The 17,824-nt window shown below is 34.5% G+C and overlaps 1 protein-coding gene across 10 annotated transcripts in view; it reads right to left on the bottom strand.

Annotated features, from left to right (window-relative positions):
* TENT2 (terminal nucleotidyltransferase 2) overlaps positions 1-15,169 on the bottom strand; it is a 50,964-nt gene extending 35,795 nt beyond the window's left edge. For 2 of the 10 annotated variants that reach the window (XM_019728189.3, XM_074328798.2), the window contains exons 1-4: positions 12,246-12,366; positions 5,810-5,983; positions 5,511-5,600; positions 3,651-3,888 (exon numbers count right to left, since the gene is read on the bottom strand). In XM_019728189.3, the coding sequence (XP_019583748.2) occupies positions 3,651-3,888; positions 5,511-5,600; positions 5,810-5,946 (465 nt within the window). In that variant the 5' untranslated portion in view covers positions 5,947-5,983; positions 12,246-12,366. Of the gene's footprint in view, positions 1-3,650; positions 3,889-5,510; positions 5,601-5,809; positions 5,984-11,938; positions 12,077-12,211; positions 12,457-15,100 lie in introns of those variants that run through there. The other 8 variants (XM_019728185.3, XM_019728191.3, XM_019728186.3 and 5 more) reach the window with 7 other exon arrangements.
* Positions 15,170-17,824: the final 2,655 nt, after the last annotated feature.

Here is a 17,824-nt window from a genome sequence, read left to right as displayed (position 1 = left end):
TAGTTTCCTGCTCCAGCCCTATTTTTATGTAGCCCTGTATTCTTAGTGTACAATTTGCAGAACATGAAGTTTCTCTAGAGCACAAATGTTATAGATTTTACCAGAGTTCCAAATAGCTCCTGACTAGTTCTTCAATTAGCTCACACACCCACAATCTAGGTTCCTTGTCTGTCAGTAGTCCAGAATCATATCAATTGGAGTCACTGATGTCTCTCCCCCCTACCCCCATAATCAGTCATTCCACAATTTTCCTTTTATGCATGGTCTCTCACATCTTTTCTACTACTATGTGCCACAGTAGTAGAAAGTTTCAGTATCTCTCATCTGAATGAATTTAACAGCCTTCAAGGTAATCATCCATCTTCTAGTCCCTCCTTATACCAAACCAAACTCCACTATACTGCAAGAACTGTCTTCCTAAAAATGCAAATCTGATTGTACTATTCCTCTACTCAAAAACATTCAATGGCATTCTACTGTGAATTCAAGGAATGCCCCAAACCACTGCTCCACTTTCATTACACACTGAACTCCCATTCACTTTATGCTGTAGCACAGGTAAACAGAGGTAAACCACACAAACCGCTGAACATACCACTGGCAAAGAAAGACATTCAATAAACACTAGCTATTACTGTGACAGATTACCTGGTATTAGAGTCAGTTCTAAGAATGTTAACTCCCTAGCCTTCATTTTAAGCATCATAAGTTCCTCCTGTTTTGTATTAGTAGAGACAAGTGTCAAATCTTGGTTGTGTCACTTACTAGCTGTGACCTTGAGCAAGTTATTTAGCTTTCTGAGCCTCAGTAAAATTAGGATAATATCCATGTCATGGGGTTGTTGAAAAAGACTAAATGACATAGCATATGTAGAATGCCTAGGAAAAAAGAGACATCAGTAAATGTTAGTTTTCTTAAAAAGTGTTCACTTAAAGAATGAACACAGGAGTAATTGCTCGCCTTCTTTCTCCCACAAATAGGCAGGTAGAGAGTAGCACTTAAAGAAATGGGTTTAACAACAAACTATATCTTTATCCCTTGAGATAAATGCTTATTCCAAAAACATAAGATTCAGGAGAACCTTTTTCTATGCTACTAAGCAAAGAAAAAGTTATTGATATGGAACCATACTTTACTTGATGATATTAACTGGCTAATGTGAATATGTTATTACATTTCCTGAGCCTCAACATATAGAACTAGTAGTTACTTAATTGGTTCTAATAGTTCACTACTACAAACATATAAATGCATGTAAAAATATATAGAGCTTCAATATTTATGTATAACAAATTCTATAAAAAATGGGCCTATCTACAAACATTAAAATTCCACATACAATAAAAAGTTTATTCATTCAAAAAATTAGTCTGATTTCATTTATACCACAGGCTTTCACATTATAGCATTACAAGAGTTTCTTTAAAATGAGAAAGCAAAGAAAAGAGAAAGGGATGGGGTGGGAGGAGAAATGGTACCAAAACATCCCAAGTTAGTCTTTTCCTATTTTACGTTGCTTTTTCCTCCTTCCCATTAATTTTGCCTACTTCACAGTAAGAATGACAGTCTTTTCAATAAATAGAGCTGGGACAAGTAGACAAACAGCAAAAGAATGAAGTTGGATCCTTATTTCATATCAGATATAAAAATTAACTCAAAATGGATTAAAGACTTAAATCTAAGAGCTAAACTATAAAATTCTTAGAATAACCCACATGCATTAACCTTTGTGACCTTGGATTAGGCAATGGTTTCTCAGATAAATCCCAAAAGCTCAAGCAAGCAAAGAAGAATAGATAAATTGGCCTTCATCTAAAAGCTCTTGACTTGAAAGGACACCATCAAGAAAGTAAAAAGATAAACCACAGAATAGGAGAACATATCTGCAAACCATATATCTTATATGGATCTACTGTTCAGAATACATAAAGAACTCTTACGACTCAACAATTAAAAATAACAACCATCCAATTAAAAAATGGACAAGGGATCTGAATAGGTGGTTCTCCAGAGATACACAAATGGCAACATGCAAATGAAAAATGTTCAACATCATTATTCATCAGGGAAATGCAAATCGAAATCCCAATGAGATACCATTTTACACCCACTAGGATGACTATAATAAAAAAGACAGACAATAACAGTGTTGACAAGAAACTGGAGACATTGGAATGCTCATCCACTGCTTGCAGGAATGTAAAATGGTAAGCCACTTTAAAAATACATCGACAATTCCTCAAAAAGTTATACACATAGCCCAGCAATTTCTCTCCTAGGTATATATCCGAGAGATGAAAACATGTTCACACAAAAACCTGTACACAGATTTTCATACCAACATTATTGATAAGATGTGGAATAGCTAAATGTGGAAATAGCCCAAAAGTCCATCAACTGAGGAGTACATAAACAAAATATGGTCTATCTATTCAACGGAATATTCAGCTATAAAAAGGGATAAAGAACTGATACATGTTATGACATGGATGAACCTTGAAGACATGCTAAGTGAAAGAAGCAAGAACATATATGGTATGTTTCCATTTATATGAAATGTCCAGAACAGACAAATCCACAGAGAGAAAAAATCGATTGGTAGTTGCCAGAGGCTAACAGGGAAGGACTGCTATTGGGTACATTTCTTTTGGGGGTGATGAAAATGTACTAGAATTAGATAGTGGTGATGGTTTCACAACCTTTTGAATATACTAAAAATCAATGAATCTTAAAAGAGTGAATTTCATGATACAATTTTGTCTCAAAGAAAAAAAGCATGATAGAGGAATAAAAAGTAGTGCAACTAAGGAATGAAGCAAATGTTCCTTTATTGACCCAACATTTTCTGTACACTTACTATGTTCCGGAACTATGCCGGTTGCTAGGCACCCAAGATTAATCAAAAGTCACTACTCTCTCTTTAGGCTCTTTCCTCTTAGCCTACAAATGTCATATTTTTCAAGAGTGAAGCAGCTTTGAAAATGCAAAAACAGCAAATATAAGCCATAGATAATCCCAGAGAATGCATATATTTATATTATAAACTCTTCTAAATTACCTTAGATTTTTTTTCTTTTTTTGGTTTCACTAAATATCGGGGAGAGGGAAGAGATGTGTTTCTGATACTGGTGTTAAATAACTCATTGTTCCCCAATGCTGATAGTTCTTTTCCAAGAACTATTAAATAGCTTCATTTCAGTTCAAATGTGTTTTATAAATAATGTTTTTTAAAAAACCTTTCTTGATCATATTTGGAATGTATTACTTCCTCAGTGACTGCTAGATTCTCTACTTTTGACATTCAAAAACCTCATGATAAACACAAATATTCCATAAAAAATGCTTTTTAACACTTTATCACAATATCCATATGAAAACTTGTTTTTCTGTAATAAGTAACAACATAGTTCTGTAAACTTAAAAATTAAATATTTTGGGCTCTAATTCCAGATTTTTGTGAATCAGAAAATAACTGATTTCCTGATAATAAAAGATGCACTATTAAAGAACATTTACAAAAATCAAAAACTCAATTTTAGACAGAAATAGACGTTCTACTCAATCTAAGACATTAGATATTTTTGATACTTGCAATGCATTATTTATATTAACATCCCAAAAGGTAAAACTAAACTCCACATTATTATTACCTTATCTTTGGCCTCAGGCAGTGTGATTTCTCTAGGTTCTAAAATTGGTATTTCTCGAAAAGGTGGAACACATCTGACTATATCTGGTACATAGTGTGTATGAAACAATGGTGGCATTGAGTATCTTCTTTCACCTGATAAAGGCACTATGTGGTTAACTATAGTTGGCTCTTGGTGGGGTGAATGGAAACGTTGCCGTTTACCATCAAGAGGAAGGTTTTTTTCATCGCTTAATCTCCTGAAAACAAGCAATAAACCTTAGTGATTAAAGATATAATTTCCTAATAACAAACAGAAAATAATTAAAAAGTATATAAATAACAGAAGACAATACTGACTCTTTCAGTAAGGCCACATGAACTCTATATGAGTCTTAAAATACTCATTTTCAGCACAAAAGATGCCTTAGAAAAACACTTTAGGAAAAATAAATAGTAATGCATATAAAAGAAAAAACCCTGCATATATATGTGTGTATATACACACACACATTAGGGTTAGTCTCCTGCATTTGAATTACCCCATCGTTTCATCTCACAATACTCCTTTGAGATTATGCCAATTTCTCTCTCCTTGACAGACCCACAAACAACTGGAACTCCTACTAACAGGTAAAAATAAATAGTGCTAAAAAATAAGAGTATATTTAATGTTTTTTAAACATAAAAGTAATTTAGAGCTTTATATGCTGAATATCTTCTACTGAGAATGTCAATTTCAGTTTTTTTAAAACTATGTATAACTGTGAATAATGGAAATTATTTTCATTTGTGATTCACAAATTGGTTATCAAGGCAATTTGCAAAAAGTAAAAATCTGAATAAAGTTAATACGTTCAGCATCATTATATAGCTTTCCACCATGACAACTTTGAAGAATTCACAGTGCTTCTAAGCATGGGCTCTAGAGCCAGACCGCCTGGGATCATAACCCAGCTATTCCACATCTACCTGAATAACTGCTTAACCTCTGTGGGCTTCAGCTTTCTCAACAGAAGAGGGGTCATAGTACCTACCTCACAAAGTGTTGTGAAACTTAAATCATTATTTGTGAAGTCCTTAGAATAATGTCTAGTACATAGAGAGTGATCAATAATTCTTAGCTAGTGTTACTTTTAATCGGACACAAAAGTTACAAAATGTTCATATAGGCTTTAACTAGGTATATCTTTCAAATGTTGCCCAATCTTTTTGTAATAATCACCTCTAAAGTTCTATTATAATTACTTTGTGATACATCAATTTCTTTTAATCAAATTTGTTCAAATTAACTGGCTCCTGACTTCTCTTTGAAAGAGCAGGTCATTAGAGTGGGCCCTAATCCAATGACTAATGTCCTTAGAAGAAGAGATTAGAGTACAGAAAAAAACACAGCCAGAGGGATGACCATGTGAGGACACAGAGACAAGGCAGCCATCTACAAGCCAAGGAGGGAGACCTCAGAATAAACCAAACCTGTCAACACCTTGATTTTGCACTCCTAGTCTCCAGAATGCTGAAAAAATAAATTTCTGTGGTTTAAGCCACCCAGTCTATTGTACTTTGTTATAGTAACCCAAGCAAACAAATACAGAAAGCCATCTAATTTTTAACTAAAAATTTTAATTAAAAGTAGTTTTCTGAAGAAATATAGTTTTATTACATCTAAAACTTATAATGGCAAAACAAATCAACAAAGTAGCCCTAAAATTCTTTAAATACCACATAGAAGTTTTAAAATTCTGTGACAGGACTAATCGCACAAGTCCCAAAAAAAGAAAATTTAGGGCATAGTGTCCATACAATTTTAATACTAAGATACATTGTTATATAGTTCTAAGAAATGCAAAATTTTCTTTTAAAATAATTAAGAAGTACTTACTTCCTTCCTCGAAATAATGGGGAAGTTGAGGTCTGTATTGGACTGACATTTCCATATGTCAACTGCTGTAATGACACAGCTCTAGACAAGCTACCAAACACAAAGAATAGCAGTAATAAACATTTGATCCCTTGAAAACAAATAAATTAACTTCAGAAAAACTAAATATTTCACTGATCAAAAGAGATTAACACATGAAGACATTTTCTCTAACTTCAAATGTTTCATATAAAAATGGTTTGCATTGAGTCGAAAGAGCAATTTATATATGATATGGGCCAAAATATCACCATACTTACTCTGCATTCTGAAAGTTGAACTGCGCATCTATAAGCTGCTGGTGTGAATAAAGAGTTGGTGACAGTGCGAAGAAATTATTATGTTGTTGATGGTTTGGCGTAAAAGGCGGGCGACCCAAAATTGAGTTTGGGAACATGCTCTTGTTCACTAAAAGTGAACATGTATTCTTCCACCTAGAATAGTTTTAGAAGACAAATTATTATAGCTTAAAGATATTGAACCCTTTGATAACCAGTATCTGATATTTAAAACAATTAGTTACCAAGTTATGGATTTCATTTGCAAAGTAATTTTTAAAAGTTTAAATAAGTCTCTTAAGTCATACTAAAGGTAACAAAAAACGTAATAATGAATTTTAAATCTAGATTAACCATAGTATTATTCAAATGATAGTACAATATATGTTGTTTCTAATTTTCTGATGAATTTACCCTAATATCAATAAATCATTTAGAAATCAAGTTATCACCACATACTTATAATAAAAAAGAAATTACCCAAGAGAGACATTTAATGAAACCCTACAGATTCTTACATTTATTTCCAATATATTTATATATGCCATAATATGACAACCTGATTTTTATTATTTAGATCTTATAGATCTGATCAACAAGGGAAGGAATTTGTATTGCCTAATAGCTATTTATAAAATTGTGATATTCCCCTCAAAGTTTAAATAACATATATAGGACTTCTAATAAAAGAGAGCTTATTCCACAAGAATGGGGAAAACTTGTATACAAAGCAATCAAAACCATTCACAGACCTAGGCAAGAGACTAGATATTTATTCTCTTGCAGTGACTGATCCCAAAAGGCTATAAATTTACAAAGAGTAGGGTAAGGTAACAAACAGAAAACAAATTATTAACTCTACAAAGTGAAAACAGAATCCCCACTCAGCCTTTCCAAGCAGGCAATTAGAAAACTCATCTATGGAATAGCTGAGAAAAAAAACCATATAATATAGTGATCTGATAACTTACATAACATAGTACCAGTTTTCCACCAAGGAAAAGTTAACCTGCTAGCAAGTACATGAAGCTTACTACTGAATCGCCCATGCACACAGAGCTTCCAATTAGATTTCTAATAGCATTCACTTAAAATAGACATCATGGATCACCAGAACAAAAAAATATCTGGGAATAAACTGAAATAATGCCAAGAACAAATGAAAACTCATAAAACAAAAAACTCCCTAACAGGGGCCGGCCCGGTGGCTCAGGCGGTTAGAGCTCCGTGCTCCTAACTCCGAAGGCTGCCGGTTCGATTCCCACATGGGCCAGTGGGCTCTCAACCGCAAGGTTGCCAGTTCAATTCCTCGAGTCCCGCAAGGGATGGTGGGCTCCGCCCCCTGCAACTTAGATTGAACACCGGCACCTCGAGCTGAGCTGCCTCCCAGATGGCTCAGTTGGTTGGAGCGTGGGCTCTCAACCACAAGATTGCCAGTTCAATTCCCTGACTCCCGCAAGGGATGGTGGGCAGCGCCCCTTGCAACTAGGAATGGCAACTGGACCTGGAGCTGAGCTGCGCCCTCCACAACTAAGACTGAAAGAACAACCTGAAGCTGAACAGAACCCTCCACAACTAAGATTGAAAGGACAACAACCTGACTTGGAGAAAAAAGTCCTGGAAGTGCACACTGTTCCCCAATAAAGTCCTGTTCCCCCTCCCCAATAAAATCTTTCAAAAAAAACACACACACACAAAAAAACACTCCCTAACAAATGAAAACATTGCATATATAAAACAAGAATGTTTGAAAAGCAGAAAGAGCTCTTGGAAGTTACAAAATTGAAAGCAGAAATATCCAGCAGAAAGTTAAAAGGAAACATTGAGGAAATCTCTCAGAAGGAACAAAACCAAAAAACAGGTGAGGGAAAGGAGGCAGGACAATAGGAGAGAAAATATAAGGGAATTGAATTATGGGGTCCAACATCCAACATAATAGAAGCTCCAGGAAGAACAGAGAATACAGAGAAAGAAATTACAGAATTCACAAAACAAGAAAATTTCCAGAACTAAAGAATACCCATTCTTAGATTTAAAGGACCCAATGAGTACAAAGCAATTTTTTAAAAAATAAGGCAAATCAAGGCATATGACAGTGAAATTTCAGAATTTCAGACTATCAGAAAATAGAAGCTTATAAAATATTAGAGGAGGAAAATGTTATAAACAAAGGACTCGTAATCAAAACAGCTTTGAACTTCTCAAAAGCAACAGCAGAAACCACAAGACAATGAAATCAATGCCTTCAAGTCTCTGAAGGAAATGCTCTCAAGGTATAATTCTATACCCAGCTATACTATCAATGTAAGGGAAAATAAAAAATATTTTTAAACACGTAAGGTATCAAAAAGGAAAAAGAAAACCTGGGATCTAGAAAAAGGAAGATCTGACACAGGGCAGAGACAAAGTAAATTCCCCAGGATGATGGTGAAGGGAAGCTAACAGCTTAAATTATAGCAGAAAGACAGAGGACTTCAAGAAGATATGCAAGGAGAAAAAAAAAGTTAACTGGTAGATCACCTGATGTATTTGACCACAGAGAGCAGTTCTGCTGACAGAGCAGAAATAATTATAGGAACAGAAAAATAGCAAGTTTAAAACAAAAGAAATTACAGGGAAATGTAAAGTACAGCATAGAGAATATAATAAAAATGAATATAGTTTTTATTCTATGTTGCAACCACTAGTATAGTACCAAGTGAGTACCAAGCTTAATGAGGGGATAACTGCATAAATTATATGAATGTCTAACCACTATGGTGTACACCTGAAACTAATATAAAGTAATATTGAATGTCAACTGAAAAAACTAATTTTTTAAAATAATAAAATAAATTACTAAACTACAGAAAAATTTATGACTCAAATGGTCATATAAAAAAGGACATAAAATCAGTTACCTGCTTGGTTCCTAAAATAACACAGGCATTGAAAATAACACCGACATTGAAAATACTGATTTAAATAAGAAATTGTAATATATTTATTATATCTCATTTACTGCATATTGTATTTAAAGGTTACATATATTATTATATTATGTTATACATGTTTAAATATATCACAATTTATGATGAGAGAGAGTACATAAAGGTACTAAATCTTCATTTTTCAGTACGTTAATCCAAAGAATGAGATATAAACTTTTTTTTTTTTTAAGAGGAAAATAACACTTAAGCAGCTAAATTTTTAAAAAGTTAGTTGCCTCTGGGTATTGAGACCAGATGGCTGCAAAAACTGGAGCAGGAGACAACAGGAGAGAAAAAGAAAAAGATCTGGAAATAAATAAATAAATCACTCATACAAACTTTCTTCTTTTTTTTCAGTTCTGTAAGATTAAAATTCCCTAGGCTGGCCACAGATAGTGAGATTCACCGGTCCAGGGTTCATAACAGATATTGGACAAGAGTCTCAGGCCACCGTCACATCTCATCTCAGTGCCCGACTCTCTAATTTGGACCAAACACAAGGTATTTTGTTCCAGAGAACAAGAGTTTGTCAACTTTCTTCAGCAGGCCTTTATCTCTTGTTACAGGAGATTTTTTTTAAAAGCAATTCTATCATATCTGCTAAACTGTACTCCTGATATTTGCTGCTCAGAGGAAATGAAAAATAATCTTTTTTTTTTTAAATTAAAGTTTATTGGGGTGACAATGGTTAGTAAAGTTACATAGGTTTCAAATGTACAATTCTGTAATACATCATCTATATATCTCATTGTGTGTTCACCACCCAGAGTCAGCTCTAATGGAAAATAATCTTGAACCAAGCAGGATTCCAGAGAATCCTTTATTAAAAGTCTACTCAATAAACACAGAATGCCAGATTCAAGACTGGCAACTAATGCTTTGTTCTACCCTTTGCCTGGGTTCACACTCTTTCTTGACCTCCTTTACTCTGCTTCTCTCATCCAAAACTCCATAAATATAATTCACTATAGTAATGAATTTCACTTGATATTTCATTGTTTGATACAGATATATAGATCTGATCAAACAAGGAACTTAATTTGTATTCAGCAAAACAAGAATTACAATGTTGTTTTCAGATTCATTTAAATTAGTTCATAGTTAAAATTCTACACACTTTGTTTATATCTACAAATAACATGCCTGTGTTTTTCTTCTGTATCAAATAAAGTCCTATGCATGTGCATTCAGATTTTAAGACCCAAAATGAATAGCCCAGACCTCACCTTATTTCTGCCCATTACATGGTCAGATCCAAACTAAAAATAAGTCAAGTACTCTACAAAATATTCTACAAAACTAATGACCAAATTATCCAAGGCTTAAAAGCTTCGAATGATTCCACAGCCAAAAGTTTACTTTAGGGCAGGTTATCAAGTTTAACATATCCCAAATTCCCAGATAAGCACTGAAGCTTTTGGAGACCCTTCAAAACAAAATATCTGTCAGGTCCTCCTCAGTATGAATCTTGGCTTTCAAGTCTGGCTCTTAGTAGGCTAACCCTCAAAGTAAGGAGGAGCATTCCTAGAGAATTTTACCAATGGCATTCAATGCTCCCCAACATAGGTATCCTGCATAACCATCTAGAGATAAGGAGGTAAACCAAAAGCCCATGAATGTCAATTCCTCTTTCTTATATTTTTTCTAATATATTTCCACTCTGATTTCGATGAAGATAAAAACGTCATCAAAACAATAATCTATCATAAACAACATAAGGGATCATTTTTAAAACAGAATATAAAGTTTCAGCAAAACTATTACCACACCAGAATTAAGAGAACCACCACAAAATTTTAAATCTTTTTCTTCATATTCTGAATGAAAGGCTTCTTCACTAAGTAACGAATGATCTATATAAAACAGCTAACTACTTCACAACTGTGGTAGGAGGTGTAAGAAATGTAATGATAAATAAAATCCAGATATTGGTGGTATCCTATTTTTCTTAGCTTGAAAGTTAACAATTTCTCAATCTGTACTTGACTATAAAAGACAATAATCTAGGCAATTTTTGAAGTATTTTAAAACCACTACATTGGTTCTAGCCTTAAGAAGAATCGTAAGGATTGCTTCTAGATTAAGGTTGACCCAATGGGAAACTATACAGGTTTACTTGTAAATAATCACACGAGACAAGCTGTGATGGATTAGTTTACAAAGTAATTCCTAACGATGTAGTACTTGGTCCTGTAACTTACAACCTGGAATTTCTGTCCTAAACTTGACCTCTCCTCAAAGGAATTAGAGAACACTCAAGGTTACATAATTCCCTCAGGATTCCCTGGAAAACAGACTCTATTAGAAAAGATTTAGTGGCTAAATCAAGTTATCTGTCCACTTTGTTCAAATGCCTTTGATCCCTTAAACTCACTTATTTTCACAATGCAAAAAAGTCCAATTCCTAAATCTAGCTCATCACCTGCAGTTTTTGAAAAGGACATTCCTTTTATTAAGAATTAGATTCCACTCACGTGTTGAAAAATAATCTAGTCACATGGTTAGAAATGGACATTTCTTAAATGACTGATAAATGGCCTGTTTCACATGGAGCCTATCTGTTACACATTTCCAGAATAGATATAATTGGGGCTATCACAGCAACAAACTAATGTTACTATTATTGGCTATTAATCAGTACAAATTAAGAGCCTTTTAGCTGTTAATCAGTACGTTACAGCCTGGTGGTAATAAACGATACAATATAGCGTTTACAAAAATAGTATGTTACCTGTAATACAAACACACACTGTTCAGTTAGGATCTCTTTCCTCACAAAATCATGTACCACACATCTGTTAAAGGGTTGCCAATTTAGCTTGAGTTTTACAGTTTTCTGTTTCTTTTTTGTTCACTCTGTTGGCATAGCAATCTAAATAAACAACTGCTATTTTAGACAAAAAGCTGAGAGAGCTGAAACAAAACAGGTTACTTAGGTAATCCCGAAGTTGTGAGACACATAAACCTCTCATATTCTGGCCTAGAAAGAGATGAAGAGCCCACCTACGAAGGCCGAACAGGAAAAGAAGGATATACAATGAGTCCTAACCTGTGCGCTTTCCTGTAAAGTGAAGAACTGAGGCAATGTCATGCCCATTTAATTAAAAGTCTTAAATTTTTAATTATGAATCCTGATATTTACCTTAGTTCTTCACTATCCTTCGAAACACCATGCAGGGGTCCCAAGACAATCTTCCTCTTTTGGAGGGCGGGGCACGAGTGAAAAAAGTAAACAGTCCTGATTCTTCAAAAAGTACAGCAGCCTGGGGGGCCGCCCCAAAGTCTAGGATATCTAAGAGAGACTGCCGGAACCTCCCACGCAAAACACAACAGTACAGTTTCAAAAAAGTTCCCCACGCCCCGCCCCCGACCTGGGCCCACAGGGTGCGTCCCTCTCCGAAAGCCCCTAACTCACAGGTGTCCTTGGGGAAGGGCTAAGCAGGGCCTACCCGCACTGCCCGCCGGGGAGCTCCAAGGCCGGAGCAGCGACGGCCACGCGCGCTCGGGAGGTAGTGGCGCGCGGAACCACTAGGCCCAGCTCCGGATCCGAATTGCGATTTAAACCTCGGACTCAGCGGTTAGGGAGGAACGCTACGAGAAAAGGCAGGGCCAGCAAAGGTGTAGGAGGTTGGGGGCGGTGGCAAGAGGCGGAAGACCAACAAGTCGCCGAAAAAGCGGCGTAGAAAGCCCTGTCAGAAACACCCGGAAGACCGACGTGACCCCGGAAGGAAATAGCGAAGGAGGGAGAAGTCACACTTCCGGCATCAGCCTCGCCCCTCCTGCGAGCGCTGTGCTCCAGTACGCAGGCGCACGACTGCTGGGGGCGGCCATGGTCGCTCCGCAGTTGAGAGCGCGAGTGGGGAAAGGGCTGGGACTCCCCGGCGACTAGGAGAACTAGGCTGTCGGCGGAGCGCAAAGGGCTGCTCAGATACCGCTGCCCAAGCTCACGCACAACAGTTCTTGTTCTGATAAACATTTTTTACTGGTCTTTCTTGTCTCAGCCTGGTGAATCCTCCCCAGAGAAGCTTTTCCTGACTCAGTTTTCCCTCACTCTGCACTGTTCGATATAAAGCTTTATTTGTTGTTTTTCCCCTCCACTGAGAGCTGCTCGGACATGAAAACCCTTCTTTATCGCTAAAGCCCGAACTCGGCGCCTTACCCATAGTAACAGCTAACATTCCTTAATTCGACAAATAGTATTTCTTACTGAGTAAGCATGAATAGTTCTGAAGATATCCTAGGTTGTTGAATTTATTGATGTAAATCTGTTAACAATATTCCTTTTTCTCCCTTTAATATCTAAAATCTTACCCCTCTCTTTCCTGAAGTTGGTGATTTGTGTCATCTTTTTTTTTTTTCCTGATCATCTGGGGAGACTATTACAAATCTCACAGATGTAACCTTACAAATCTCAAAGCCATCTTGTGTTTTCATAGATTTTTCTGTATTGTTTTCTATTAGTAACAAGCTAATGTTACTGTTATTGGCTATTAATCAGTACAAATTAAGAGCCTTTTGCCTGTTAATCAGTACGTTACAGCCTGGTGGTAATAAACGATACAATATAGCGTTTACAAAAATAGTATGTTACCTGTAATACAAACACACAGTGTTCAGTTAGGATCTCTTTCCTCACAAAATCATGTACCACACATCTGTTAAAGGGTTGCCAATTTAGCTTGAGTTTTACAGTTTTCTGTTTCTTTTTTGTTCACTCTGTTGGCATAGCAATCTAAATAAACAACTGCTATTTTAGACAAAAAGCTGAGAGAGCTGAAACAAAACAGGTTACTTAGGTAATCCCGAAGTTGTGAGACACATAAACCTCTCATATTCTGGCCTAGAAAGAGATGAAGAGCCCACCTACGAAGGCCGAACAGGAAAAGAAGGATATACAGTGAGTCCTAACCTGTGCGCCTTCCTGTAAAGTGAAGAACTGAGGCAATGTCATTGATTTCTGCTCTTATGTTTATTATTTCCGTTCTTATGCTTTAAATAAATTTTTATGTTTTGTTAATTTTATAGTTTCTTAACTTGAAAACAGATCTTTGATTTGTGATAGTTCTTCTTTCGTAATATAGGCATTTGGTGTCATATGTACCCCGAAGTACTGCGTTAGCTGCATCCCACACATTTTGGTATATCATGTTTTCATTTTCCTTCATTTCAAAATAGTAATTTCCCTATAGATTTTTTTTTCTTTGACCTATGGGCTATTTGTATGTTGTGTAGTCTAAATATTGAGGGATTTTCCAGATATCGTTATTGATTTCTAATTTAATTCCATTAAGAGCAGATAACATAACTTTAAATAATTTGATTCATTTTAAATTTATTGAGACCTCTCTATGGCTCAGAATATGGTCTGTCTTGGTAAATGTTCAGTGTGCATTTTAAACTAATGTGTATTCTGCAGTTGCTAGGTGAAATGTTCTACAAATGTCAATCACATCAAGTTAGTTGATATGGCAAATCTTCTATAGCCTGGGGAATTTAGAACATACTTGCTGATTTTCTGTCTACTTATTCTATTAATTATTAAGAGAAAAGTAGTGAAACCTCTGACAATAATTATGGATTATTCTAGTTCTCCTTGCTGTTTTTATCAGTTTTTGCTTCATGTATTTTGATGCTCTGCTATTCCATAAACGTTTAGAATTATTCCATTATTTCGAAGAATTTATCCTTAATGAAATTTATTATGAAAATTACTGTACCATTATGAAAGGATCCACTTTATAAGTGATCCTCTTTTTTCCTGGTAACATTTTTTGCTCTAAAGTGTAGTTTATCTTATGGTAACACAGCCACTCCAGCTTTCTTTTTAATAGTGTTAATATGGTATATTTTTAAGGGAAAAGGTCATTTCAATTCTGCAAAACTCCTCCAGAAAATGGAAGAAGACGACATAGTTTCCATTTCATTCTGTAAGGCCAGCATTACTCTGATATCCAAACCCAATATGTTACAAGAAAACCATAAACCAATATCCTCATAAATATAGGTGCAAAAATTCCTAACAAAATTCTAACTATGCTTATTCCACAATATATTAAAAAAGATAATACATCATGACAAAATGTGGGCTTATCCCAGGGATGCTAGGTTGAATTAAATTGGAAAATCAAACAATATAATTCACCATATTAACTAAGAAAAACTGTATGATTGTTTCAAAGGATGCAACTAAATCCTGGACAAAATCTAATATCGATTCCTAAGATTACAAGGAAACTTCCTCAACTTGACAGAAAGCATCTGTAATAAACAACATCCTTAATAGTAAAGAACTGAATGCTCTTACCCTAAGATCAGGAACAATGCAAGGATTTCTGCACTCACCACTTGTTCAATATTGTACTGGAGGTTTTAGCCTGTGCTCTGAGGCAGGAAAAGTAACTAAAAGGCATCCAAATTAGAAAGCAAGAAGTAAAACTGGCTTTATTTGCAGATGACATGAGCTATGATGAAAATCCTGTAGAATCTATAAAAAGCTACTAAAACTAATAAATGAAATCAGCAAGACTACAGGATATAAAAATCAACATAAAAAAGTCAATTGTATTTGTATTATACTGATAAACAATCTGAAATTGAAATAAAAAATACCATTTAAAATGCCATAAAATATATGAAATACTTAAGGATATGTTTAATAAAACACATACAAGTTGTACACAGAAAATATAAAATATGTTTACTGAAATTTAAGAAGACACACATACACTGAAAGATATGCCATGTTCATGGGTCCAAAGACTCAATACTGTAAAAATGTCAATTCTTGCCTACATTGATCTATAGATTTCACACTCCCCAATCAAAATCTCAGCAGGCTTTTCTTTAGTAATTAACAAAATGATTTTAAAATTCATATGGAAATGCAAAAGACCTAGAATAACCAAAACAACTTTGAAAGAAAAGAACAAAGTTGGAGAACTTACACCACACTACCTGATCTCAATATTTATTATAAAGCTACCTTAATCCAGATAGTATAGAATTGATGTAAAGAGAGAGAACCTGAATAGAGAGTTCCAAAAAAGTTCCATATGTCTATATGGTCAATTGATCTTCAACCAAGGACAAAGGCAATTCAGTGGAGAAAAAGATTTTTCAGCTAATAATACTGAAACATTTGGATATCCATAGGCAAAAATAAACAAAATCTCACACTACCTATATGTGAAAACACAAAATGTATCATAGATCTAAATCTAAAACTTAAAACTTCTGGAATAAAAAAAAAAGAAAGAAATATTTGTGACTTGAGGCTAAGCAAAGATTTCTTGGGTATAATACCTAAAGAACTTAAAGAAAAAAAGTGGTAAATTGAATTTGGTCAAATTAAATACTTATTTTCAAAAGACACTGTTAAGAGAATGAAAAGACTAGCGAAAATTGAAGAGGATGTTTGCAAATCACATATCTACACATATTTGAGAACTTCTCTCCAGAATGTTATTTTTTAAAACTCTCATACCTCAATAATAAGAAAATAAGCAACCCAATAAACAAATGGACATAAAGTTTGAACAGACACAAAGGAGCCATATGAATGGCAAATAAGCACGTGGAAAGATATTCAATATTATTATTCATTGAGAAAATACAAATTAAAATCACAATGAAATATCACTCTCTACCAGTTAATGTTAATATTTAAAAGACTAGCCATACCAAGTGTTGGTGAGAATATGGGGTAACTAGAACTGTCATATACCACTAATGGGAGTGTAAAATGGTACAACTTCTTCGGAAAATGCTTTGGCAGTTTCTTTAAAAGCTAAACATGTATTTACGTGTGACCCAGGCATTCCACCCCCAGGAATTTATCCAAAAGAAATGAAGCATATGCCCACACAAAGACATGTACACAAATATTCATAGCAACTGTGGTCATAATAAGCAAAAACTGGAAACAACACAAATGTTCATCGACAGATAAATGAATAAACAATTCATGATATGTTTGTATAATGGAATACTACTCAGAATAAAAAAAAATAACTATTGATATACATGCAACATGGATCAATCACAAAATACTTAGTGAAAGAAATCGGAAAAAAATAATACATACTATATGATCCCATTTATATAAAATTCCAGAAAATGCAAACTAATATTTAGTGAGTAAAAAGAAGTCATTGGTAGCCTGGAAAATGGGAGAGTAGGGGTGGAGAGCTAAGAAGGGCAGAAGGGAGAGACTGCAGAGGAATACAGGAAACTGGGGAATAATACTCATGTGTATTATCTTGATTGCTGTGATAGTTTCATGTGTGTATCATATGTAAAAATGTGCAATTTATGTGTCAATTATAGCTCAAAACTTTATTAAAAAATTTTAAAGAAAAAGTGTGTTGGTTCATGTTGCATTTTGAAAGAATCTTTTAAAAGTATGCATGATTTTAACATCCAACAGTGGTCAATTGGAAATTTTGATTCACTGAGTTGTGCAGATCTTCCAAATATTGACATATTTGATCCTATGCTATCAAGCAACCACATTTGTTAATACACTTCCAATCTCATCAAAATAATCTTTAAGTGTTTGAAAACTGTCAAGATCACAGCGATGATGCAACTTTTACAAAATTCTTATTCTTTTTTCTTGAAAGCTCAATTATATCAAAGACAACAAATACTATCAGTTGTTTTCCCTGAACTAATAGTTACACTTCCTTTATTTTTGAGAAAATATTCACCAAATTCCAAAGTCTAAATAAACAGTTTGTCATTAGTAAATATTTTAATAAAAATGAAGTTCCATAAGAAAAGCAGCTAGTTCAGTTTGCACCTCAATCCCACAAGTGCTTTTCCTTGAGACAATTATAGTTCTTTGAAATTAACAGAAGTGCCTTATGAATCCTTCCTATTTTTTCATACAGAATATTTTAAATAGATATGAATTTAAGGGTCAATATTTAATAGAATTACTAATTATTACTGTTTTATTAAGAACATTCTTAAGTAAAATTGTCATTTTCTTTTAAACTGCAAGAGAATGGTAGTGAAGGATACAAGG

The sequence above is a fragment of the Rhinolophus sinicus genome, chromosome 3 (genome assembly GCF_057876585.1).
Source record: "Rhinolophus sinicus isolate RSI-liver-muscle chromosome 3, RSI-T2T, whole genome shotgun sequence".
In the NCBI taxonomy this organism is placed as follows: Eukaryota; Metazoa; Chordata; class Mammalia; order Chiroptera; family Rhinolophidae; genus Rhinolophus; species Rhinolophus sinicus.
This window is presented reverse-complemented; position numbering and strand designations above follow the sequence as displayed.